This window comes from Grampus griseus, assembly GCF_964374135.1.
Source record: "Grampus griseus genome assembly, chromosome: 2".
Taxonomy (NCBI): domain Eukaryota; kingdom Metazoa; phylum Chordata; class Mammalia; order Artiodactyla; family Delphinidae; genus Grampus; species Grampus griseus.
Window position 1 is genome coordinate 63,756,007 of NC_139018.1, and position 24,863 is coordinate 63,780,869.

General features: G+C 37.9%; 1 protein-coding gene across 1 annotated transcript in view; it reads left to right on the forward strand.

Moving 5' to 3' along the window:
* BAZ1A (bromodomain adjacent to zinc finger domain 1A) overlaps positions 1 to 23,896 on the forward strand; it is a 93,698-nt gene extending 69,802 nt beyond the window's left edge. The window contains exons 19-27 of the mRNA XM_082649267.1: positions 442 to 605; positions 1,324 to 1,478; positions 3,564 to 3,712; positions 15,874 to 16,121; positions 16,214 to 16,440; positions 18,165 to 18,634; positions 20,298 to 20,440; positions 22,451 to 22,538; positions 22,978 to 23,896. Of these exons, the coding sequence (XP_082505393.1) occupies positions 442 to 605; positions 1,324 to 1,478; positions 3,564 to 3,712; positions 15,874 to 16,121; positions 16,214 to 16,440; positions 18,165 to 18,634; positions 20,298 to 20,440; positions 22,451 to 22,538; positions 22,978 to 23,174 (1,841 nt within the window). The 3' untranslated portion in view covers positions 23,175 to 23,896. The remainder of the gene's footprint in view (positions 1 to 441; positions 606 to 1,323; positions 1,479 to 3,563; positions 3,713 to 15,873; positions 16,122 to 16,213; positions 16,441 to 18,164; positions 18,635 to 20,297; positions 20,441 to 22,450; positions 22,539 to 22,977) is intronic.
* The last annotated feature ends 967 nt before the right edge of the window (positions 23,897 to 24,863 follow it).

Here is a 24,863-nt window from a genome sequence, read left to right on the forward strand (position 1 = left end):
GTCTTATTGGCCATTTGTATATCTTCTTTAAGGAAGATATGGTCTGATACGAAGTGTGTTCAGGGGAATTCCCTGGCGGTCCAGTGGTTAGGACTCAGAGCTTTCACTGTTGTGGGCCCCTGGTTGGCAAACTAAGACCCCGCGAGCCTCGCGACTCAGCCAAAAAAAAAGAAAGAAAGAAAAGCATGTTCAGATCCTTTGCACATTTTTAAATTGTATTATTTGTCTTTTTATTGAGTTGTAAGAGTTCTTTACATATTCTAGATACAAATCACTTATCAGATAAATGGTGTGCAAACATTTTCTCCTTTTTTTTCCCCCTCCACACTTGAGGATTTACTGAGTGTTTTTATATCCATTGTCTCACAGTCATACAGTCAGATGGGTAATTGTATTTTTTAATGAGAAAATAATAATAAAGATATTTGATAACTATTTCAGACAAACCTCAAACTGATAGCAAACCTACATATAGTCGGGGAAGATCCTCCAATGCATATGATCCATCTCAGATGTCTGCAGAAAGGCAGCTTGAGTTGAGGCTGAGAGATTTTCTTTTGGATATTGAAGACAGAATTTACCAAGGAACATTAGGAGCAATCAAGGTTTGTCCCTGCTCCCATTTTAAATTTGCCTAATTACCAGAATATTGGCCATATTTGTTAATTTATTTGATATAGTCAAGGCATGTGTGTTCTGAATAAATACCAGGAAGTGATATATTTTTTTATGAAAACTAACTTTATTCCCCTGTATCAAATTGTTTATAGATAGATAGAAATCTTTCTTAAATATGCTATAGGACTATCTGCTTTCTTAAACAGAATTTAATGAACATAATTGACCTTTTTTAATATTAACTTTTGGTGTTTAAAAAGTATCTGTTTTATGGCATTTTCATCCGAGATGTTGAAATGTGTAAGGATATTTTCTTCTTCCTTGACTAGCTCCTGCCTCCTCTGCTGAGTCTGGTTTGTTTATTGGTTTCTTTGTTACCTTTTTAAAATCTGTAAGTAATTCATGCTTGGTATATGTGTTCTGTTCATTCCTTTGCTATCATCTGTCACTTTTTTGCTACTGTCAGGTGACCAATCTTAGAATTGTTTATGATTTCACTATATAGAGAGTAAGGTATTAAAGCTTCCATCTATGAATGATATGAATTCCATTTTGGCCACTTAGTAACCTTATTTTTAGACCCCTTTTTGATTCACAATCTGTTCTAGAATATTCATGACTTTTTCATATGTACATTGAACCTCATACTTCTTAGGAACAGTATATGTCATTTTTCAGGGTTAGTAAATTTGGTTTTTGTTACAGGTTACAGACCGAAACATCTGGAGATCAGCATTAGAAAGTGGACGGTATGAGCTGTTAAATGAGGAAAACAAGGAAAATGGTATAATTAAAACTGTGAATGAAGATGTAGAGGAGATGGAAATTGATGAGCAAGCAAAGGTCATAGTAAAAGACAGGTACAAAAAGGATTTTCTAAAGTAATCATCACTTTTCCTTGCCATTTTATACTCTTTTTTTTAAGTAAATATTTCTTTTTCTTCAAAAAATTGTTTTAAAATCTTATTGTGAGGACCTTAATATTTGTAACCACTGAAGTGATGATTTTGCTAAACCACAGGTTCTCTGTCACTCCACTTAGTACTAAAGCAGCTGAAAGACACCTTGTTAGGATAATGATATTGATAGTTACTCAAGTTTTTAAAAACTCTTTGAACTTAAGGTTTTATTAATTTCAGAAAGTAGCTTTACACTATCCATTTGTCTTTTCTGTAGGAATACTTAGTAAACTGTAATAGACTAAAATATTATTTGAGCCGTTAGTCAGAACCTGTTTATCTATAGACAGATACTTTTACTTTTTCAGAGTTATTTTGGATAGTATCTGCCCTTAAGGATAAGTTTTATTGTCTAGAAGGAAATGGTGGAGAGACATTAAGCTAACAATTATAGAACAGGGTCAGAGTTCTGGTAGTAAATACCCAATGCAAATGTAACACATAGGAGGGCTTCTTATCTTGGTAGAATATGGAAAACAGCAAAGGAAGTGCAAGAGGAAGTGACTGTGAACCTGAGACCTAAAGGTGGAAAGGATATGAGACTGGGAGGGAAGACATTATACCAAAGGCTTTGAGTGAATGAGCTTGTACTTTTTTTTTTTTTTTAACATCTTTTTTGGAGTATAATTGCTTTACAGTGGTGTGTTAGTTTCTGCTTTATAGCAAAGTGAATCAGCTATACGTATACATACATCCCCGTATCTCCTCCCTCTTGCGTCTCCCTCCCACCCTCCCTATCCCACCCCGCTAGGTGGTCACAAAGCACCAAGCTGATCTCCCTGTGCTATGCGGCTGCTTCCCACTAGCTATCTATTTTACGTCTGGTAGTATATATAAGTCCATGCCACTCTCTCACTTCGTCCCAGCTTACCCTGGGACGAAGTGAGAGAGTGGCAAGTATTCTCAAGTCCATTCTAATGATCGTTTTAGCTGCAGCATGGAGATTTATTGCAAAGGGAGTAAGATTGGAGGCGAAGGAACTGGTTAGTTAGGAGGCAGCTATAAGTAAAAGTTGAAGCACGAGAAACAGAGATAAGCTGCCTGAGATACTTATCCCTTAAGGTCCTGAAACCTTTCCCCTAAGCTTTGTCTCATCCACCTTCCCTCCTCTCGATATCTGCCCTGGTAACGTCCTTAAATGACTTGATAGTTAGTTTAGCTCTTGATTCATGTTTTTATCTCCCTTTCCTATTAGCTTATGAGAACTCCTAGAGATTGAGGGAAACTATTTCTTACACAGATGTAAGTAAGCATTTGGATGAATAAGTGGATTCAAGTTTCACCTAATAGTGTTTTTAAGTACTATAAAACTCTTCAATTTTTTTTGGTGAATATGATCTTTATAGCACAACATAGAAAAGTATGAAATAATCTGAAAATTAATGATAAATGGAAAAAGAAAATACAACCATGGGTTAAAATATTAGATATATACTTTGATGGGAAATTTTTATGACAAATATAAATATAATTTTATTCTTTTATTCTGTTTCCAAGATTTCTTCAACATATAAGACCTTGAAGGCAATCATAGTTTGAAATATATATATGTACTTTTGAAAATCAGCAGAAAGACCTATGGTTTAGGAAAGAAAGCTGAAAGCTAATTTGTATTAGTAAATGCCTTACCCGAAATTTAAAAATTCTCTGAAAGATGGAACTGGCTTGCTTTGTACAGTACTCTCTACTTATTCAAGTTTGCTTCAGAGAAAGAATTCTTAGCCCAGCCTTATCAATCATATTCTGAGTTACTGGGAGGAGAGAAAATACTGTGAGTCACTGTACCTGCACCCCTGCGTGTGAGATCCTTGTTATATGTGGCTGTAGATATGACACATTTAAACTGGGAATGTTTTTCAAGTATTCCTTAATTGCCTATTCTTTATTTTGTGGATTCGATTGAAGACTTGCTCTTAACAAAACTTTGTGTGGTGCTATGGGGAATAAGATAATCCCTGTCCTCACTGTTCAATGTTTTAATTGTAGACTTTTGGGCATAAAAACAGAATCTCCGAGTACTGTCTCAACTAATGCAAGTACACCGCAGTCAGTGAGCAACGTGGTTCATTATCTTGCAATGGCACTCTTTCAAATAGAGCAGGGCATTGAGCGGCGTTTTCTCAAAGCTCCACTTGGTAAGTATCTGTTTTTAATTCAAAAGATTAGTTATATTTTAAATGCTTTTGAATTGCCCTTTAATTGATAGAACTTTATTGTCTGACATAATAAAATTGATTGACTAATTTGAACATTTTAAGATTGCATTTTCATTTTAAAATATGAGTTCTTTCAGGTGAGATTTATTTTTAAATAAATAATAATACTTAAATACTTTTTAAAAATTTTTCTAGGTATTCATTCATTTTAATGAATGTCTATTTAACTATTTCTGTCAATCTCTTCTTTTATGAACTTTTCTTCTGAAGAAAGATTACCAAATCCTGTGACTAGCCAGACCCTGAATAATCAAAGACGACTATACATAAATTTGTTGTTGTTGTTATTTAAAACAGAAGCTCAAAGAAGCTACTTAAATGTCCCCCATTAGGGGTATGGTTTAATAATGTGGTCATTCACCTGAGCACTGTGTACGAAGTACCAAGTCAGAAATACCAGGTGTTAAAGGGTACACAGATGAGGAAATGCTCTGTAATTTATGGTTAGGATGACAGAAATAATTCTATCAGGAATGTGTTTCAGCAATTGTGAAATTAATATGCTTTTAGGGACTAATCTAGGAACATACTCATTATGTCTTTAGGAAAAATATATTTGTCAAGTTCCAAATCAATTTTCATGTCATAACTGCCTCTACTTCCCTGTGGTCTTTCTGAAAAATGGAATTAATTTATAATTCATCATATTGAGATAGTTTATATCTCAATAGTGGGGTACTAGAAGAAACAATTTTTTTAAACCATATCTTTTTGGTCTCATTGAGAGAGCAACTTGAGGAGATGAAAATCCTTTAAAAATGATTTGAATGTTACTTTGTTGAGTAGTAAGAACAAAGCTTTCATAAATAGATGGTGCTAACAGAGCAATTTTGGAACGTCAATATATTTGTAAAATGTTATTTTTAAATTGAAGGATTTGTGGCTAGTATCTCATTATTCTAATAAACCTATCCATATTTTTATATTTTTTATAAATTGATAATTCCACCATGAGCTTAATAACTCACTTTTCACATCAAAAGTAGCACTTGTAAGAAATAAAATACATATGATCATAAAGATATTCAAGTTTGTTGTATCACTGCTATTTTGTCTTCAGTATTTCTTAATATTTTCTGTGTTCAAATCAAATTACATGTACAAGGGATCTCTGTATTGTTTCTTACAAACACATGTGAATTTACAATTACTTCAATTAGAAGTTATTTGTCAGTCATAGAGCTCTTATAAATGTAAGGTGTTACTACTACTCATTAATTCTGTGATTCCTAAAGGGGTGAGGGATAAAATGCAATTCTGCTGATTTTTCCACTTCTGAAATTGCCGTCAATTAAAGTTATTTATACGTTTGGGGGGATCAAGTTAATTATTTAGTGTGTTTGTCTTTTCTTCAGTACATTTTATTAAATATTTACACAAAGGGAAAAAGTTAACACTGAGAGATGTTGCAACTTACATCTCATAGGTTTTGTAAGAGCAGAGAACTATAGTGTTCCTTATGCTTGTTTGTATACAGCAGCATTAGAACATTCATTTCAAGCTGAGACATAGAAACAATTTTAATTTGGGATCTTAAAAAAATAAATGAAATAAGACAAGTTCAACGTACCTTACTTACTTCGTAAATGTTGGTCAGAGTCAGATGTTGATCATTTGTAATATGGATGTTACCATCTACCATTGCTGCTTCAAAGTTAGTAGAAGAACTGGTGTCTGTAACTCTTTATGTTTAAGCCTTTGAACAGTCTGTTTTGAATGAGACCGCAGGAAATGGAGGTACCTCTAGAGTTTTAAGATAGTCTAAATGTTTGGAGCAAGGTAATCAAGAATATCCTTACTCCGGAAGAGAAAAGGGGGTTCCACTTCATGAATGTTTGAGATAGAATATTTATTAAAATCCTCCATTCTCTTGATAATTTTTCAACATAGCAAATTAACTATAGTAGGAATTATCCCAGTTTAGCTTCAGAAATTATTTCAGTTTCTTGAGGAAGCAAGTAAGAAATAAAATTTCTACTTATGTTCCACCTTCTCTAGTATGTCCCTCTTATGCTAGTGATCAATCGCATTGATAAAACTAGGCTTTTTTAGCTTGGGGAACGTAATCCTATTTCAGTTAATGATTTTAGGTAACGTGTGAGAATTGTTTAAGTGGATAATTTAATCATTTATAAAGTCATCCATATGGTTAAACCCTTAAGCTATAGGGGAAAAAATTGTCAAACTAACTTTATCAATTTGAAATTAGGTAGCACAGAAATTAATAAAGATCAAAAGGGAGATAGAAAAAAAAGACAAGAAAAAGAGAGAGAAAGATCAGTCTAGTGTGACAGATGGTAAATTTTTAACTTTTTAAAGAATTCTGTATTTTTAAAGAACTATGATTTTACTTTCTTTACTGTTGAATACTGGTTTACATATTTAGCTTTTGAAGGAAAAACCTTGGATTTGGTTTTTTGGAAGAGAATGGCGTTGGGGGTAATATCATCTTCCTAACATTTTTCTTTCTACATTTCATACCTCAGCTAATCAAACTCTTATAAGCTGGTATATAAAAAATTGACATCGTTGAACCTTAGTATACTTAGTTATTAGTTAAAAGAATTAACAGCTATGGAATGTATATTTACTTATTCTACATATAGTATTTATTCACAGCATTTTTTTTTTCCTTTACTAGCACAGGGAGAATTATGGAGTAGGAGATGTTATTGTTTTATCTCCTAGAGAAGCTTACATGGCATGGTGACATGGATTAATGTATAGTGGCAGTTAACAGTATAAAATCTCTCAGTGTGATATTTGATTATATGAATCTACCATTATTTTATATTAGTAAAATACTTTTAAAATTTTATTTATTTATGGCTGCATTGGGTCTTCATTGCCGCACGCGGGCTTTCTCTAGTTGCAGCGAGCGGGGGCTACTCTTCGTTGCAGTGCGCAGGCTTCTTATTGCAGTGGCTTCTCTTGTTGTGGAGCACGGGCTCTAGGTGCGCAGGCTTCAGTAGTTGTGGCTCGCAGGCTCTAGAGCACAGGCTCAGTAGTTGTGGCACAGGGCTTAGTTGCTCTGCGGCATGTGGGATCTTCCCAGATCAGGGATCAAACCAGTGTCCCCTGCATTGGCAGGCATATTCTGAACCACTGTGTCACCTGGGAAGTCCCTAGTAAAATACTTTTAATTAGCAATATCTTGAGGCACAGAGGGGTTAAGCAACTTGCCCAGGCTCATATAGGGGAGCTAGTACTCAACCTCAAGACAGACTGACTCCATAGCCTACATTCTCGTAATTATTATGACACGGTACATGAGGTTTTATTTGAGGATAATAGTAGAAAATATGGTGTGATAGGACCAAACTTTGTGTGGAGTCATATATCTTGCAGAATTTTGACATGATGTGGTAGGCCCTTTATAATTAAGTGTAATGTCTTAGGAAAACTAAGGTAGTTGCAGTATTGAAGATCAATCGAAGGTGGATATCACAAGCAAATGTACAATGATAGACAGGCGAGATTAATGGCAATTAAATGACTTTTCTTTTTTTGGTGGTGGTTTTTATTTTATTTTTGTTAACATCATTATTGGAGGATAATTGCTTTACAATGGTGTGTTACTTTCTGCTTTATAGCAAAGTGAATCAGCTATACATATACATATATTCCCATATCTACTCCCTCTTGTGTCTCGCTTCCACCCTCCCTATCCCACCCCTCTAGGTGGTCACAAAGCACCGAGCTGATCTCCCTGTGCTATGCGGCTGCTTCCCGCTAGCTATCAATTTTACATTTGGTAGTATATATAAGTCCGTGCCACTCTCTCACTTTGTCCCAGCTTACCCTCCCCCCTCCCCATGTCCTCAAGTCCATTCTCTATGTCTGCGTCTTTATTCCTGTCTTGCCCCTAGGTTATGCATAACCTTTTTTTTTCTTTTTTTAGATTCCATATACATGTGTTAGCATACGGTGTTTGTTTTTCTCTTTTTGACTTACTTCACTCTGTATGACAGGCTCTAGGTCCATCCACCTCACTACAAATAACTCCATTTCGTTTCTTTTTATGGCTGAGTAATTATTCCATTGCCTGTATGTGCCACATCGTCCTTATCCATTCATCTGTCAATGGACACTTAGGTTGCTTCAATGTCCTGGCTATTGTAAATACAGCTGCAATGAGCATTGTGGTACATGACTCTTTTTGAATTATGGTTTTCTCAGGGTATATGCCCGGTAGTAGGATTGCTGGGTAATATGGTAGTTCTATTTTTACTTTTTTAAGGAACCTCCATACTGTTCTCCATAGTGGCTGTATCAATTTACATTCCCACCAACAGTGCAAGAGGGTTCCCTTTTCTCCACACCCTCTCCAGCATTTATTGTTTGTAGATTTTTTGATGATGGCCATTCTGAGTGGTGTGAGGTGATACCTCATTGTAGTTTTCATTTGCATTTCTCTAATGATTAGTAATGTTGAGCATTCTTTCATGTGTTTGTTGGCAATCTGTACAACTTCTTTGGAGAAATGTCTATTTAGGTCTCCTGCCCATTTTTGGATTGGGTTGTTTGATATTGAGCTGCATGAGCTGCTTGTATATTTTGGAGATTAATCCTTTGTCAGTTGGTTCATTTGCAAATATTTTCTCCCATTCTGAGGGTTGTCTTTTCATCTTGTTTATGGTTTCCTTTGCTGTGCAAAAGCTTTTAGGTTTCATTAGGTCCCATTTGTTTATTTTTGTTTTTACTTCCATTTTTCTAGGAGGTGGGTCAAAAAGGGTCTTGCTGTGATTTATGTCATAGAGTGTTCTGCCTATGTTTTCCTCTTAGAGTTTGTTAGTGTCTGGCCTTACATTTAGGTATTTCATCCACTTTCAGTTTACGTTTGTGTATGGTGTTAGGGAATGTACTAATTTCATTGTTTTACATGTACCTGTCCAGTTTTCCCAGCACCACTTATTGAAGAGGCTGTCCTTTCTCCACTGTACATTCCTGCCTCCTTTATCAAAGATAAGGTGACCAGGGCTTCCCTGGTGGCGCAGTGGTTGAGAGTCCGCCTGCCGATGCAGGGGACGCGGGTTCGTGCCCCGGTCTGGGAAGATCCCACATGCCGCGGAGCGGTGGGGCCCGTGAGCCATGGCTGCTGAGCCTACCTGTCCGGAGCCTGTGCTCCGCAACGGGAGAGGCCACAACAGTGAGAGGCCCGCGTACCGCAAAAAAAAAAAAAAAAAGATAAGGTGACCATATGTGCGTGGGTTTTTCTCTGGGCTTTCTATTCTGTTCCATTGATCTATCTTTCTGTTTTTCTGCCAGTACCATACTGTCTTGATTACTGTAGCTTTGTAGTATAGTCTGAAGTCCAAGAGCCTGATTCCTCCAGCTCTGTTTTTCATTCTCAAGATTGCTTTGGCTATTCGGGGTCTTCTGTGTTTCCATACAAATTGTGAAATTTTTTGTTCTAGTTCTGTGACAAATGCTACTGGTAGTTTGATAGGGACTGCATTGAATCTGTAAATTGCTTTGGGTAGTATAGTCATTTTCACAGTGTTGATTCTTCCAATCCAAGAGCATCGCATATCTCTCCATCTGTTTGTATCATCTTTAATTTCTTTCATCAGTGTTTTATAGTTTCCTGAGTACAAGTCTTTCTCCTCCTTAGGTAGGTTTATTCCTAGATATTTTATTCTTTTTGTTGCAATGGTAAATGGGAGTGTTTCTTAATTTCTCTTTCAGATTTTTCATCATTAGTGTATAGGAGTGCAAGAGATTTCTGTGTATTAATTTTGTATCCTGCTACTTTACCAACTGCATTGATTAGCTCTAGTAGTTTTCTGGTAGCATCTTTAGGATTCTCTATGTATAGTATCATGCCATTTGGAAACAGTGACCGTTTTACTACTTCTTTTCCGATTTGGATTCCTTTTATTTCTTTTTCTTCTCTGATTGCTGTGGCTAAAACTTCCAAAACTGTGTTGAATAATAGTGGTGAGAGTGGGCGACCTTCTCTTGTTCCTGATCTTAGTGGAAATGGTTTCGGTTTTTCACCATTGAGAACAATGTTGGCTGTGGGTTTGTCATATATGGCCTTTATTATGTTGAGGTGTCTTCCCTCTATGCCAACTTTCTCGAGGGTTTTTATCATAAATGGGTAGTGAATTTTGTCAAAAGCTTTTTCTGCATCTATTGAGATGATCTTATGGCTTTTCTCCTTCTATTTGTTAATATGGTGTATCACATTTGATTGTTTTGCATATATTGAAGAATCCTTGCATTCCTGGGATAAACCCCACTTGATCATGGTGTATGATCCTTTTAACGTGCTGTTGGATTCTGTTTGCTAATATTTTGTTGAGGATTTTTGCATCTATGTTCATCAGTGATATTGGCCTGTAGTTTTCTTTCTTGGTGAAATCTTTGTCTGATTTTGGTATCAGGGTGATGGTGGTCTTGTAGAATGACTTCGGGAGTGTTCCTCCCTCTGCTATATTTTGGAAGAGTTTGAGAAGGATAGGTGTTAGCTCTTCTCTGAAGGTTTGATAGAATTCACCTGTGAAGCCATCTGGCCCTGGGCTTTTGTTTGTTGGAAGATTTTTAATCACAGTCTCAATTTCAGTGCTTGTGATTGGTCTGTTTATATATATTTTTTTGTTTGTTTTTGTTTTTGTTTTTGCGGTACGCAGGCCTCTCACTACTGTGGTCTCTCCCGCTGTGGAGCACAGGCTCCGGACATGCAGGCTCAGCGGCCATGGCTCACGGGCCCAGCCGCTCCACGGCATGTGGGATCCTCCCAGACCAGGGCACGAACCCGTGTCCCCTGCATCAGCAGGCGGACTCTCAACCGCTGCACCAGCAGGGAAGCACTGGTCTGTTTATATTTTTATTTCTTCCTGGTTCAGTCTCAGAAGGTTGTGTTTTTCTAAGAATTTGTCCATTTCTTCCAGGTTGTTCATTTTATTGGCATATAGTTGCTTGTAGTAATCCCTCATGATCCTTTGTATTTCTGCAGTGTCAGTTGTTACTTCTCCTTTTTCATTTCTAATTCTATTGGTTTGAGTCTTCTCCCTTTTTTTCTTCATCAGTCTGGCTAGTGTTTTATCAATTTTGTTTATCTTCTCAAAGACCCAGCTTTTAGTTTTATTGATCTTTGCTCTCGTTTCCTTCATTTATTTCTGATATTTATGATTTCTTTCCTTCTGCTAACTTTGGGGGTTTTTTGCTCTTCTTTCTCTAATTGCTTTAGGTGTAAGGTTAGGTTGTTTATTTGAGATGTTTCTTGTCTCTTCAGGTAGGATTGTATTGCTATAAACTTCCCTCTTAGAACTGCTTTTGCTGCATCCCATAGGCTTTGGGTTGTCGTGTTTTCATTGTCATTTGTTTCTAGGTATTTTTGATTTCCTTTTTGATTTCTTCAGTGATCTCTTGGTTATTAAGTAGTGTATTTTTTAGCCTCTATGTGTTTGTATTTTTTACAGACTTTTTCCTGTAATTGATATCTACTCTCATAGCATTGTGGTCAGAAAAGATACTTGATACGATTTCAATTTTCTTAAATTTACCAAGGCTTGATTTGTGACCCAAGATATGATTTACCCTGGAGAATATTCCATGAGCACTTGAGAAGAAAGTGTATTCTGTTGTTTTTGGATGGAATGTCCTATATATATATCAATTTAGTCCATCTTGTTTAATGTGTCTTTTAAAGCTTGTGTTTCCTTATTTATTTTCATTTTGGATGATCTGTCCATTGGTGAAAGTGGGGTGTTAAAGTCCCCTACTCTGATTGTGTTACTGTTGATATCCCCTTTTTATGGCTGTTAGCATTTGCCTTTTGTATTGAGGTGCTCCTGTGTTGGGTTCATAAATATTTACAATTGTTATTTCTCCTTCTTGGATTGATCCCTTGATCATTATGTAGTGTCCTTCTTTGTCTCTTGTAATAGTCTTTATTTTAAAGTCTATTTTGTCTGATATGAGAATAGCTACTCCAGCTTTCTTTTGATTTCCATTTGCATGGAATATCTGTTTCCATCCCCTCACTTGTGGTCTGTATGTGTCCCTAGGTCTGAAGTGGGTCTCTTGTAGACAGCATATATGTGGGTCTTGTTTTTGTATCCATTCAGCCAATCTGTGTCTTTTGGTGGGAGCATTTAATCCATTTACATTTAAGGTAATTATCAATATGTATGTGCCTATTAACATTTTATTAATTGTTTTGGGTTCGTTATTGTAGGTCTTTTCCTTCTCTTGTGTTTCCTGCCTAGAGAAGTTCCTTTAGCATTTGTTGTAAAGCTGGTTTGGTGGTGCTGAATTCTCTTAGCTTTTGCTTGTCTGTAAAGGTTTTAATTTCTCCGTCAAATCTGAATGAGATCCTTACTGGATAGAGTAATCTTGGTTGTAGGCTGTTCCCTTTCATCACTTTAAATATGCCCTGCCACTCCCTTCTGGCTTTCAGAGTCTCTGCTGAAAGATCAGCTGTTAACCTTATGGGGTTTCCCTTGTGTGTTATTTGTTGTTTTTCCCTTGCTGCTTTTAATATTTTTTCTTTGTATTCAATTTTTGATAGTTTGATTAGTATGTGTCTTGTTTCTCCTTGGACTTATCCTGTATGGGACTCTCTGTGCTTCCTGGACTTGATTGGCTATTTCCTTTCCCATATTAGGGAAGTTTTCAAGTTATAATCTCTTCAAATATTTTCTCAGTCCCTTTTTTTTTCTCTTCTTCTTCTGGAACCCCTATAATTCGAATGTTGGTGTGTTTAATGTTGTCCCTGAGAATGTCCTCAATTCTTTTCGTTCTTTTTTCTTTATTCTGCTCTGCAATAGTTATTTTCACTATTTTATCTTCCAGGTCACTTGTCCATTCTTTTGCCTCAGTTATTCTGCTATTGATTCCTTCTACAGAATTTTTAATTTCATTTATTGCATTGTTCATCATTGTTTGCTCTTTAATTTTTCTAGGTCCTTGTTAAACATTGTATTTTCTCCATTCTATTTCCAGGATTTTGGATCATCTTTACTATCATTACTCTGATTTTTTTTTTTTCAGGTAGACTGCCTATTTCCTCTTCATTTGTTAGGCCTGTTGAGTTTTTACCTTGCTTCTTCATCTGCTGTGTGTTTCTCTGTCTTCTCATTTTGCTTAACTTACTGTGTTTGGGGTCTCCTTTTTGCAGGCTGCAGGTTCATAGTTCCCGTTGTTTTTGGTGTCTGTCCCCAGTGGCTAAGGTTGGTTCAGTGGGATGTGTATGCTTCCTGGTGGAGGGGACTAGTGCCTGTGTTCTGGTGAATGAGGCTGGATCTTGTCTTTCTGGTGGGCAGGACCACGTCCAGTGGTATGTTTGGGGTGTCTGTGACCTTATTATGATTTTAGGCAGCCTCTGTGCTAATGGGTGGGGTTGTGTTCCTGTCTTGCTAGTTGTTTGGCATAGGGTGTCCAGCACTGTAGCTTGCTGGTTGTTGAGTGAAGCTGGGTCTTAGCGTTGAGGTGGAGATCTCTGGGATATTTTCACCGTTTGATATTACGTGGAGCTGGGAAGTCTCTTGTGGACCAATGTCCTGAACTCGGCTCTCTCACCTCAGAGACACAGGCCTGACTCCTGGCCGGAGCACCGAGAGCCTGTCAGCCACAAGGCTCAGAAGAAAAGGGGGGAAAAAGAAAGAAAGGAAGAAAAAAGTAAGATAAAATAAAGTTATTAAAATAAAAAATAATTATTAAAAATGAAGAAAAATTAAAAGTAATTAAGAAAAGAAAGAAGAGAGCAACCAAACCAAAAAACAAATCCACCAAGATAACAGTGCTAAAAACTATACTAAGAAGAAAAAACTACGGACAGACAGAACCCTAGGACAAATGGTAAAAGCAAAGCTGTACAGACAAAATCACACAACGAAGCATAGAAGCATACACATACACACTCACAAAAAGAGAAGAAGGAAAAATATATATATATCGTTGCTCCCAAAATCCACCTCCTCAGTTTGGGATGATTCATTGTCTATTTAGGTATTCCACAGATGCAGGGTACATCAAGTTGACTGTGGAGAATTAATCCGCTGCTCCTGAGGCTGCTGGGAGAGATTTCCCTTTCTCTTCTTTGTTTGCACAGCTCCTGGGGTTCAGTTTTGGATTTGGCCCCGCCTCTGCATGTAGGTCGCCGGAGGGCGTCTGTTCTTCACTCAGACAGGAAGGGGTTAAAGTAGCAGCTGATTCGGGGGCTCTGGCTCACTCAGGCCAGTGGGAGGGAGGGGTACAGAATGCGGGGCGAGTCTGTGGCGGCAGAGGCCGGCGTGACGTTGCAACAGCCTGAGGCGCACCGTGTGTTCTCCCGGGGAGGTTGTCCCTGGATCACGGGACCCTGGCAGTGGTGGGCTGCATGGGCTCCCGGGAGGGGAGGTGTGGATAGTGACCTGTGCTCACACACAGGCTTCTTGGTGGCTGCAGCGGCTGCCTTAGTGTCTCATGCCCGTCTCTGGGGTCCGCACTGATAGCCGCGGCTTGCGCCTGTCTCTGGAGCTTGTTTAGGCAGTGCTCTGATTCCCCTCTCCTCGGCACCCCAAAACAATGGTCTCTTGCCTCTCTGGCAGCTCCAGACTTTTTCCCAGACTCCGTCCCAGCTAGCTGTGGCTCACTAGCCCCCTTCAGGCTGTGTTCACGCAGCCAACCCCAGTCCTCTCCCTGGATCCGACCGAAGCCCGAGCCTCAGCTCGCAGCCCCGCCCGCCCCGGCAGATAAGCAGACAAGCCTCTCGGGCTGGTGCGTGCTGGTCGGCACCGATCCTCTGTGAGGGAATCTCTCCACTTTGCCCTCTGCACCCCTGTGGCTGCGCTCTCCTCCGCGGCTACGAAGCTTCCCCACTCCGTCCCCTGCAGTCTCTGCCCGCAAAGGGGCTTCCTAATGTGTGGAAACCTTACCTCCTTCACAGCTCCCTCCCACTGATGCAGGTCCTGTCCCTATCCTTTTGTCTCTGTTTATTCTTTTTTTCTTTTGCCCTACCCAGGTATGTGGGGAGTTTCTTGCTTTTTGGGAGGTCTGAGGTCTTCTGCCAGCGTTCAGTAGGTGTTCTGTAGGAGTTGTTCCACGTGTAGGTGTATTTCTGATGTATCTGTGGGGAGGAAGGTGACCTCCACGTCTTACTCTTCCGCCATCTTGAACATCTCCTAAGTGACTTAATAGGTTCAAATGTTTCTGTATAAAAATTGGTGCTGAAAGTTCTTTTTAAGGGGGTATTAACATTTTTTTAAATTCACCTTATTTTAAAAATAATATTTTCTTGGGCTTCCCTGGTGGCGCAGTGGTTGAGAGTCCGCCTGCCGATGCAGGGGACACGGGTTTGTGCCCCAGTCCGGGAAGATACCACATGCCGCGGAGCGGCTGGGCCCGTGAGCCATGGCCGCTGAGCCTGCGCGTCCGGAGCCTGTGCTCCGCAACGGGAGAGGCCACAACAGTGAGAGGCCCGCATACCGCAAAAATAATAATAATAAAAATAATAATATTTTCTTAGGTATAGAAGACAATATAGTTGGCATTTATACATAATTGATATTTTTAATAAGTTATATTGAGATATATTTCGCATATATAAAATTCACCCTTTTAAATTATACAGTTCAGTGGTTTTTAGTATATTCACAGTTGTACAGCCATCCACCACTATCTAATTTCAGAACATTTTCATTATCCCCAAAATAAACCTTAAATGTGATTTATACTTAGAGAGCAGTCCATCTTTTATCTGAAATGAGGCAGTAACATTCTTGATTCAAATGAATAGTAGCTGACTTGTAATCATATATAGCGAGCTTTCTAAATTACGTCCAGATTTGATACAAAGAACTAGATTACTAGATTGAGAACACATTGCCTAAGTTATTTTTCTCTTTTAACTATTGAAATCCCCCAGCATTTGTTTTACGGATTTAAGTAATTCCTTATGTCATAAATAAGATGTGGCTCAGCAAATTTTCTTTAACACGAGGTTTTTGTTTTTAATGTCAACATGGTCTTTTTGTGAAGTATTAGGAGAGAAGAACTGTGAATTCCAACCTATTTACACTACCACGAAAATAGTTCTAGGAGATATCTAGGGTTTGCCTAGGAAGTTTAATCACTTTCCCTTTTCATTTAAGATGCCAGTGACAGTGGGCGTTCTTATAAAACAGTCCTGGACCGTTGGAGAGAGTCTCTCCTTTCTTCTGCCAGTCTATCCCAAGTCTTTCTTCATCTCTCCACCTTGGATCGTAGTGTAATATGGTCTAAGTCTATACTAAATGCCCGTTGCAAGATATGCCGAAAGAAGGGTGATGCTGAAAACATGGTACTTTGTGATGGCTGTGATCGGGGTCATCATACCTACTGTGTTCGACCAAAGCTCAAGGTATTTTTTTCTTCTGCTGCTTCTCAGATTAGAATTGAGACACTGAGATTTTGAGTGACAGATGATTAATGATCATTCATTTGATTTATCAGACTGTGCCTGAAGGAGATTGGTTTTGTCCAGAGTGTCGGCCAAAGCAACGTTCTAGAAGACTCTCCTCTAGACAGAGACCATCCTTGGAAAGTGATGACGAGATGGAAGGTAGTATGGAAGGTGAGGATGATGAAGTTGATGATGATGATGAAGAGGGTCCAAGTGAGGAGGAAGAGTATGAGGTAGAACAAGATGAAGAAGATTCTCAAGAAGAGGAAGACGTCAGGTAAGTCCTACCATGCAATAAAATGAGAGTTCGAGTTTTTAACTAGACAGTCTCTTGACTTTTCAAATGCAAATGGAATGGTTGGGGCCCATAATTTAAAACCAAAAACTAGTGTGCAATATAGTGTCATAAAGTTCCCCTTGCTTTTTTTTTTTTTTTTTGCGGTACGCGGGTCTCTCACTGTTGTGGCCTCTCCCGTTGCGGAGCACAGGCTCCGGACGCGCAGGCTCAGCAGCCATGGCTTACGGGCGTAGCCGCTCCGCAGCATGTGGGATCTTCCCGGACCGGGGCACGAACCCGTGTCCCCTGCATCGGCAGGCGGACTCTCAACCACTGCGCCACCAGGGAAGCCCTCCCCTTGCTTTTTATGTATTATAAGCATATGAAATTATTCCCAAGGGAGTATAGTCGCTTTGTGAACTTAGCCAGATCATAAAATCAAGTGTAAGTTTGGTTAGGATGTCAATTCAGAGCCACATCGAGGTTGATATTACTTAATTTTTTCCTGAAAGCAGCAAATAAGCAGTCCAGAGGATATTCATGAGATAGAGATGAATGCAGCTCCCGATGCCTCTTTTGCTTTTCTCAAGGACTTATACCCAAATATTGGTGATCTTGGCAGTCTACAGAGAGAGAGAAATGCCAGGAAGCACATTGTATTTTTATACTCCTACCGCATCAGCACCTAGAAACAACTTCTATACTACTGTATAGCCAAGTATTCTGCAGCTTAGCAAGCTGTGTCACCCAGGCCTAATGAATGGCTTTGGTTATTCCTGCCGTGGCAGCACTGGGGCAGTCTCCCTTTATTTGTCCCTAAGACCTCCCCTTGTTTTTAACATTTGAACTCCATTCTTGTGGAATCAAGAAAATGAATGTGAAGCAGGGGCAACCTAGAACCAACACAGTACAAAAAGGCCAGAGACTGAGGAGGATGAGTAGAGAGAGCCACCCCCTCTACTTTAAACAAGTTGTTCAATAGCTCCAACTAGCAGGAGCCATTTTCCCTGTAGCTTGTAATGGCAGTATTGTGTTAAGCATAAAGATGATAAAGAACTTGGAGAATTTTTGGAAATATTTTAAGTAAACTGGAAGTTCAGGTATGGGGGGAGATGGATATAAGGAGGCTTAATGGGGTTGTATCATTCTTGTCTACAACTTAAAGGCAATTAAAGGGTTGAATCTAGTTTTGTATCTTACAGTAAGAATCAAAAGATGGCAAAGAGATTCCTGGCTTAGTGTTGAGGAACAGTAGGTTTAAGCCTACTTTTGTGGGATCCATTGGCCAAAACTGTAGGTTACTACCTCAGTATCAATAGTAATGAAAAGTGACAGTCTTCTGTAGCATAAGGAGACAAAAGATTTGCATTTTAAGTTTTTCAACATGATTAAGTCCATTTATTCGGCTCTCCTGAGGATTTTATTACAGTTTATCACAACCTAGGATTTGATTTTCATGATGATGTCCTGGAGTTACCAAGAAATTATTAAACATTAAACATTCTTTGTCTTTGCATTACAAAGAAATATATGAAAGCACATTTTAGATTTCCATGAAGAGTTTGTTGATTCTAAGTTTAAAGAACTGAGTACAGGATAAGTCTCAGTAACACAAAAGTTATGTATGTAGAACTCATTGGCTGGATAGTAGAACAAGGGGGATAGAAGTAATCATATGTTCATCATTGCTCTGTACAATAATTGTTTTCTAACACTACTTATAGCCCACCAAAACGAGGAAGACCACAAGTTAGATTACCAATTAAAACAAGAGGGAGACTTAGTTCTTCTTTCTCAAGTCGTGGCCAACGACAAGATCCTGGAAGATATACTTCAAGGAGTCAGCAGAATACACCGAAAACAACTGTTTTTTCTAAAGCTACTGGTAGAAGCCTAAGAAAGATAAAATCTGCTCCTCCTACAGAAACTAAATCTTTAAGAATTGCCAGTCGTTCTACTCGCCAGAGTCATGGCCCACTGCAAGCAGGTGTATTCATGGAACTACTTAGTCCTCGCAGAAAACGCAGAGGCAGGAAAAGTGCTAATAATACACCAGAAAATAGTCCCAGCTTCCCTAACTTCAGAGTCATTGCCACAAAGTCAAGTGAGCGGTCAAGATCTCTAAATGTTGCTTCAAAACTTTCTCTCCAAGATAGTGAATCCAAGAGAAGAGGCAGGAAAAGACAATCTACAGGTATGAAGAAGTCTAATTTAAGCTATTCTTACCTAAGAAAATTGAGTAATTTGGAAAGATTGAATGTTGAGATACTTTGTATCATTTCTGAAAGGCTGTCCACTATACAGAGTTATTAGGGAGCAACCTGACCTGAAGCATAATGTTCAAGGAAGGGGCAGGTATTTGGAATAAAGGTAAACTACAGTACTAGTGTTTCTACTAGTGTAGTAGGGTAGTTGTAAGAAATTTGCAAACAGTGTTCTGTGTTTAATGGAGAGATTTGGCCAATACTTGAACAGCCTCAGTATACCACATTATAATACGTTTCATTCTCTTCCACCTTTGCTTCCTTCAAAACACATGTACTCATCATCACCTAGACAAGCTACATTAGGTAATTTGATAAGGTTCCCACCTGACATACTGAATTTCGGGGCAGGGAGAGTTGGGAACAGTAATATTGTTAGGGAGTGATCACCAGCTGTCTTTTTGATTCTGATAATTGTTGTTTTAATATTTATATATATATTATATAAATTGTTTATATATTACATATATTTATATTACATAAGTTGTTGGTAATATTTATCCATGTAATAATCTCTTTACCCATTTATCTCTAATCCTATCCTCTTTTTTCTTTAATGTCAGTAGTAGTAAAATTTTGATATTTCAAAAATGAAGTTAAACATAAAAAATGCTACTACTGTTCTTTGAAGAATTTTAGATAGCTTGTATTGCATTATTCAAACCCATGACAGGATTAAGGAATTCACTGGTGGAAGAATGGAACATGATGCAGTCGCCAGGTCGTCAGGTTTGGCAGTGGGGTGGGGGTAGTATCAGGTAACTTTGCACCGAGATCTAATTTAGCTTTTCCTATCCCCTTATGTGTTTTGCTCTTCCCCAATCCTGAACCCCAAGCTATTTGGAAAATAGTACACCTGAAGCATTTTTGTTTTAAGAAAGAAAAAAAAAACTGCTGAAGAAAATGTTGTTGTTTTTAATTGATTTGTGAACTTACTAACCTGGTTCTAAGGACAAATAAAGGGGGAAATGTGTGGATTAACATTTAAGCAGAGAATTTAAACACCTAGATCTACATAGGACTATACTACTATTTTCTACTAATTCCTTCACCTTAGATCTCATTATATACCTTACGTTTTATGAGAAAGCATTTTGCTTTAAGAAAATTCTCCATATAAAATTAGATTTATAAGAATAATTTTTATTTCATCATTGAGAAATATTTTCTATTTTGCAAGGTAATTTATAAAGAGGCCAAGTTTCTAAATCTAAAGAGGTTATTTTCCTAAGGTTGTATTTCAGGAAATACCAGAGGATTTCATTTTACTGTAGTTAAAAACATATTTTTAATAAAATGGAGTAATAACCCACAAACTTTGTGTTCTAGAATTTCCTTTTGTATTACACTCTTTTTACAATCTGTTCCCAATGAGTGTTTATTTCAATTGGAAATTTTTAAGATCGAAAGGAAATAACGAATACTTGGTCCAGATTTACCTATCTCTCAGAATGTAAGTCAGTTTAACATCTCAGTGTGTAGAGTGTAGATTTTCTGTTTGAATTTAGTTTGTATTTATATGTCCTGATTAGCTTATGGTGATCAAATATTTTGTTTTGTCATCACCTAAAGTTAACATAATTATTTATTCAGAATCATCTCCTGTGACACCTAACCGAAGGAGTTCAGGTCGACAGGGAGGAGTTCATGAATTGTCCGCTTTTGAACAACTTGTTGTGGAATTGGTACGGCATGATGACAGCTGGCCTTTTTTGAAACTCGTTTCTAAAATCCAGGTAATACTACTAGACTTTATAAAATGTATTCATGTGTATTATCTGATTTAGTCTGCATGGCAACTTTAAGGTAGTCAAAATACTTGTTTAGTCACTGTCTACTTAAAAAACAAAACAAATCTTGGAACGTTTGTTCCTATATTGAAAAAAATGGAGCTAGCATAGTCTCCTCAGTCCCTTCTAGTCCTGTGACTGATTCTTTTTTTTTAAATTAATTAATTTATTTATTTATCTTTGGCTGCATTGGGTCTTCATTGCTGCACGTGGGCTCTCTCTAGTTATGTCGAGAGGGGGCCACTCTTTGTTGTGGTGCACGGGCTTCTCATTGCGGTGACTTCTCTCATTGCGGATCATGGGCTCTAGGCACGCTGGCTTCAGTAGTTGTGGCACGTGGGCTCAGTGGTTGTGGCTCGCGGGCCCTAGAGCGCAGGCTCAGTAGTTGTGGTGCACGGGCTTAGTTGCTCCACGGCATGTGGGATCTTCCCAGACCAGGGCTTGAACCCATGTCCCCTGCATTGGCAGGTGGATTCTTAACCACTGCACCACCAGGGAAGCCCCTGTGACTGATTCTTATAAATGATGACCGTGTGTTGAAATAACCTCACTTTTTATTCTGTGTAATGAATATGAATAGAGTTGATTCAACTGAGTACCATTATTGGCATTTCTATTATGTAAAACAGTGTTTCTTAAACTTTAGCGTACACCACAATCAATGGAGGGCTTGTTAAAACACAGCAGACTGGGCCCCACCCCAGTCTGTTTCACTAGGTCTGGGATGATGCCCAGCCATTTGCATTACTGACAAGTCCCCAAATGATGCTGATGGTGCTGGTCCAAGGACAGCATTTTGAGAAACACTGATGTAAAAGATGGGTACTCTTGAATAACAGAGATACCCTAACCTAACTAAGGGATTTGAGCTGTTATTTTTATATAGGTATGACAGAGTATGATGTGCCATAGCAGAGGTAGGACAGTGTTAGTTATACTATAAGTTTAATGGTCTTTCAGAAGCAGAGAAGAGAAGGAATTGATTTGAGCATTTCAGGGGGAAGGAATAGCAGGAATTAGAAAGTTTTTTTGTGGAAGAACTATTTGATTTGGTCACTGAAGAAAGATGGAATTTCAACAGTGAGAAATGGAATGAGGGCATTTTAGGAAGAGGGAACAACAAGTTAAGACCTAGAAATGAGAATATGGGAATGATGGATGGTTTGAATGGAGCAGAGGGTGTGTTAGAGGGGCTCAGACACAACTAGATTGTAAAGGGCCTCACTTGTCAGTATCAGGTGAAGGTTTCTGAATGAAAAAGTGACATCATCAAAATTCTACTTTGAGAATTCTAGAACCAGAATATGAAAGATTAATTAACATTGAATAGTGTCTTATAAAAATTAACTCTCTGGGACTTCCCTGGCGGTCCAGTGGTTAAGAATCCACCTTCCAACACAGGGGACACAGGTTCCATCCCTGGACGGGGAACTAAGATCCCACATGCCACGGGGCAACTAAGCCCACGTGGGGCAACTAGAGGGAAGCCCACGCGCCGCAACTAAGACTCGACGCTGCCAAAACTAAATAAATATTTAACAACAACAAAAAAATTAACTCTCAGTTGAACTGTAACTTATTTTTCCTGAGTAGTTTTGTGCTGAATTAAGTTTTGTTACATGTATTTTATTCTTTATTACAAATGCAGTCATGGTCATTACAGAAATTTCTTTATAAATACATTTATATATCTATATAGAGAGAGTCAGAGAAAGGAAGAGAACACACAAGCAAACCCATAATCTGTTTTTTCACAATACATTGTTAACATTTTTTATAGTATCAAATAAGCTTTTACAGCATTACAATGACTGAAATGTATTATGTAATTTTAATGGAATAATAGTATTCAGAAGTTAATATTCAGTTGCTTTTAAGGGCAAAACTTGCATGTATTTGACTACTTATCTTCAATAAATTTTCTATAGGAGAGATAATACTTGAATTATTTTACAGGTCCCAGACTATTATGACATCATCAAAAAGCCCATTGCCTTAAATATAATTCGTGAAAAAGTGAACAAATGTGAATATAAACTAGCATGTGAGTAATTTATGTTTTTCTCTGATAATTATTTTCCTTTAAGGAGGTAAAGGCTGTTTTTCTTTTTATTTAAATGATGTATATTAATGTAATTGTGTAGATGGCATCCCAAGAAATCCCTAAAATGCCATGTATGCATATATGGAAATGAAAGATGGATGGGGATTGAATGAGTTAAAGATATTTTATAGAATCTCATCTTAATAGACGTTCTTTTTAGTTATATAAAATACCTCTAAATAATTGTATAATTTCAATAAAACCATTTTATAAAGTATTTATAAACAATTTTAAGCTTCAGTTCTGCCAGCTTGTTTCAGAGTCTTCAATTTCTAAAGAAAAATGTGGACTTCTGTTTTCTTAATGACATTTCCAGATATACAAAGATTGTATTTATAATTTACTTTCATTCTTATCTCATTTGGTTTTTTCATTCTAGCTGAGTTTATCGATGATATTGAGTTAATGTTTTCAAACTGCTTTGAGTACAACCCTCGTAACACAAGTGAAGCAAAAGCTGGAACTAGGCTGCAAGCATTTTTTCATATTCAGGCTCAAAAACTTGGACTCACCGTCACACCTGGGAACGTGGATCAAGTTAGCACACCACCAGTTGCAAAAAAGTCACGAATCTGATTCTGTCTTTCTAAAGGATATATTTGAAGAAAACAAATTGTTCATGAAAATGGAACATTAAATCATGCTCTAAAGCAGACATATATGTATAAAGCAATAACAACTGATTGACCACATTGAAGTGTGGCCTGCACTATATTCTCAACTTTAATGTTAAGCACTCAGGAGAATGTAGGAAAGATTTCCTTTGCTACAGTTTTGTTCAGTATCTAATAAATTGGATAGATGTATTGGCTACAGTACTGGTTTACAGAGTTTTTTGTGCATTTTGAGATCATTCATGTGTCCCAGTATCTCAAAAAATATTTTTTCACCCATGATTTATTTTGTCATTGACTTTTTTTTAGAAGTGTGGTATTAAGGGAGATTTACCTACACAGATAAATCTTCCATAATAGCACAGTTTAGAAAAAAGTGTATACGTCTAAGAATTGTTTAATAAGCAGATTCTTTCAACACTATACATGAATGAATCCAGCTTTATTCCTTGAAGTGCTGTACCAGTGCTGGCTGGAGGTATTGAGTCTGAGTTTATTAACTAGATATTTATTTAGCATTCAAAGTAATTTGTGAATTTGTTTTGTATTTATAAAATTTGTACCTGGAAAATGTTCTTTAATTTTTTAAACATTTTATTGTGTTTTTGTTTTATTTCTCTAACTTCCTTAATGATCAGTCAATAAAAGGTAACACCCTCCCTTTTCCCTGGCAGTTCTTTCAGTTTTACAGAACTGTATTTTCAGTTTCTATGTACAACTTAAGTGTACAAATAAAATGATACTTTTTTTAAAAAATATTTTTCAAATATTCTGAATTTCTGGAATTTTTTACAAATGAGAATTGGACTTATACATGTGATAAATAGACCATAGGAACCAATGTTTTATTGTACCTGAGTCTCTATAGCAGTGATTTGCATCTTTTTCTACCCAAACCCTTGAGGAGTAAGATACCTCCCATCAGTAACAGTAACATTCTATGGCAGGGATTCTCATTAAAAAGAGAAAAGAAAGTTTGGAATATGCCCACAACCCTGAAAATTTTTTAAAAATAAAATAAATGCTATTTCCTAGGTATGGAAAACATAGGGGCCTCAGTTTTGGAGGAGTAGCTGTTCCTTTTTAGGATGCAGAAGGAAGTCACGTATCCTCTGTAGGGCTTTTGGGGAGTCAGGAGACAGAACCATCCCTCAATTTTCTCATCTAAAATCCTGAGGATTTTAACGAGGTTCATCTGGGGACTTCCTGGTGGTGCAGTGATTAAGGATCCGCCTGCCAATGAAGGGGACACGGGTTCCAGCCCTGGTCCGGGAAGATCCCACATGCCACGGAGCAACTAAGCCCGTGCGCCACAACTACTGAGCCTGTGCTCTAGAGCCCGCGAGCCACAACTACTGAGCCCTTGTGCCACAACTACTGAAGCCCACGTGCCTAGAGCCCGTGCTGTGCAACAAGAGAAGCCACCACAATGAGAAGCCCGTGCACTGCAACAAAGAGTAGCCCCCACTCACCGCAACTAGAGAAAGGCTGTGTGCAGCAACGAAGACCCAACGCAGCCAAAAATAAATAATTAATTAATTAACTAGGTTCATTTGTTTGGGAAGTTATCCCTCTTGGCTTTCATTTCTTTTTCATATGCTCTGAGATGATCAATTCCCTGGCTTCTTTACATGAATATGTTCAGATCTGT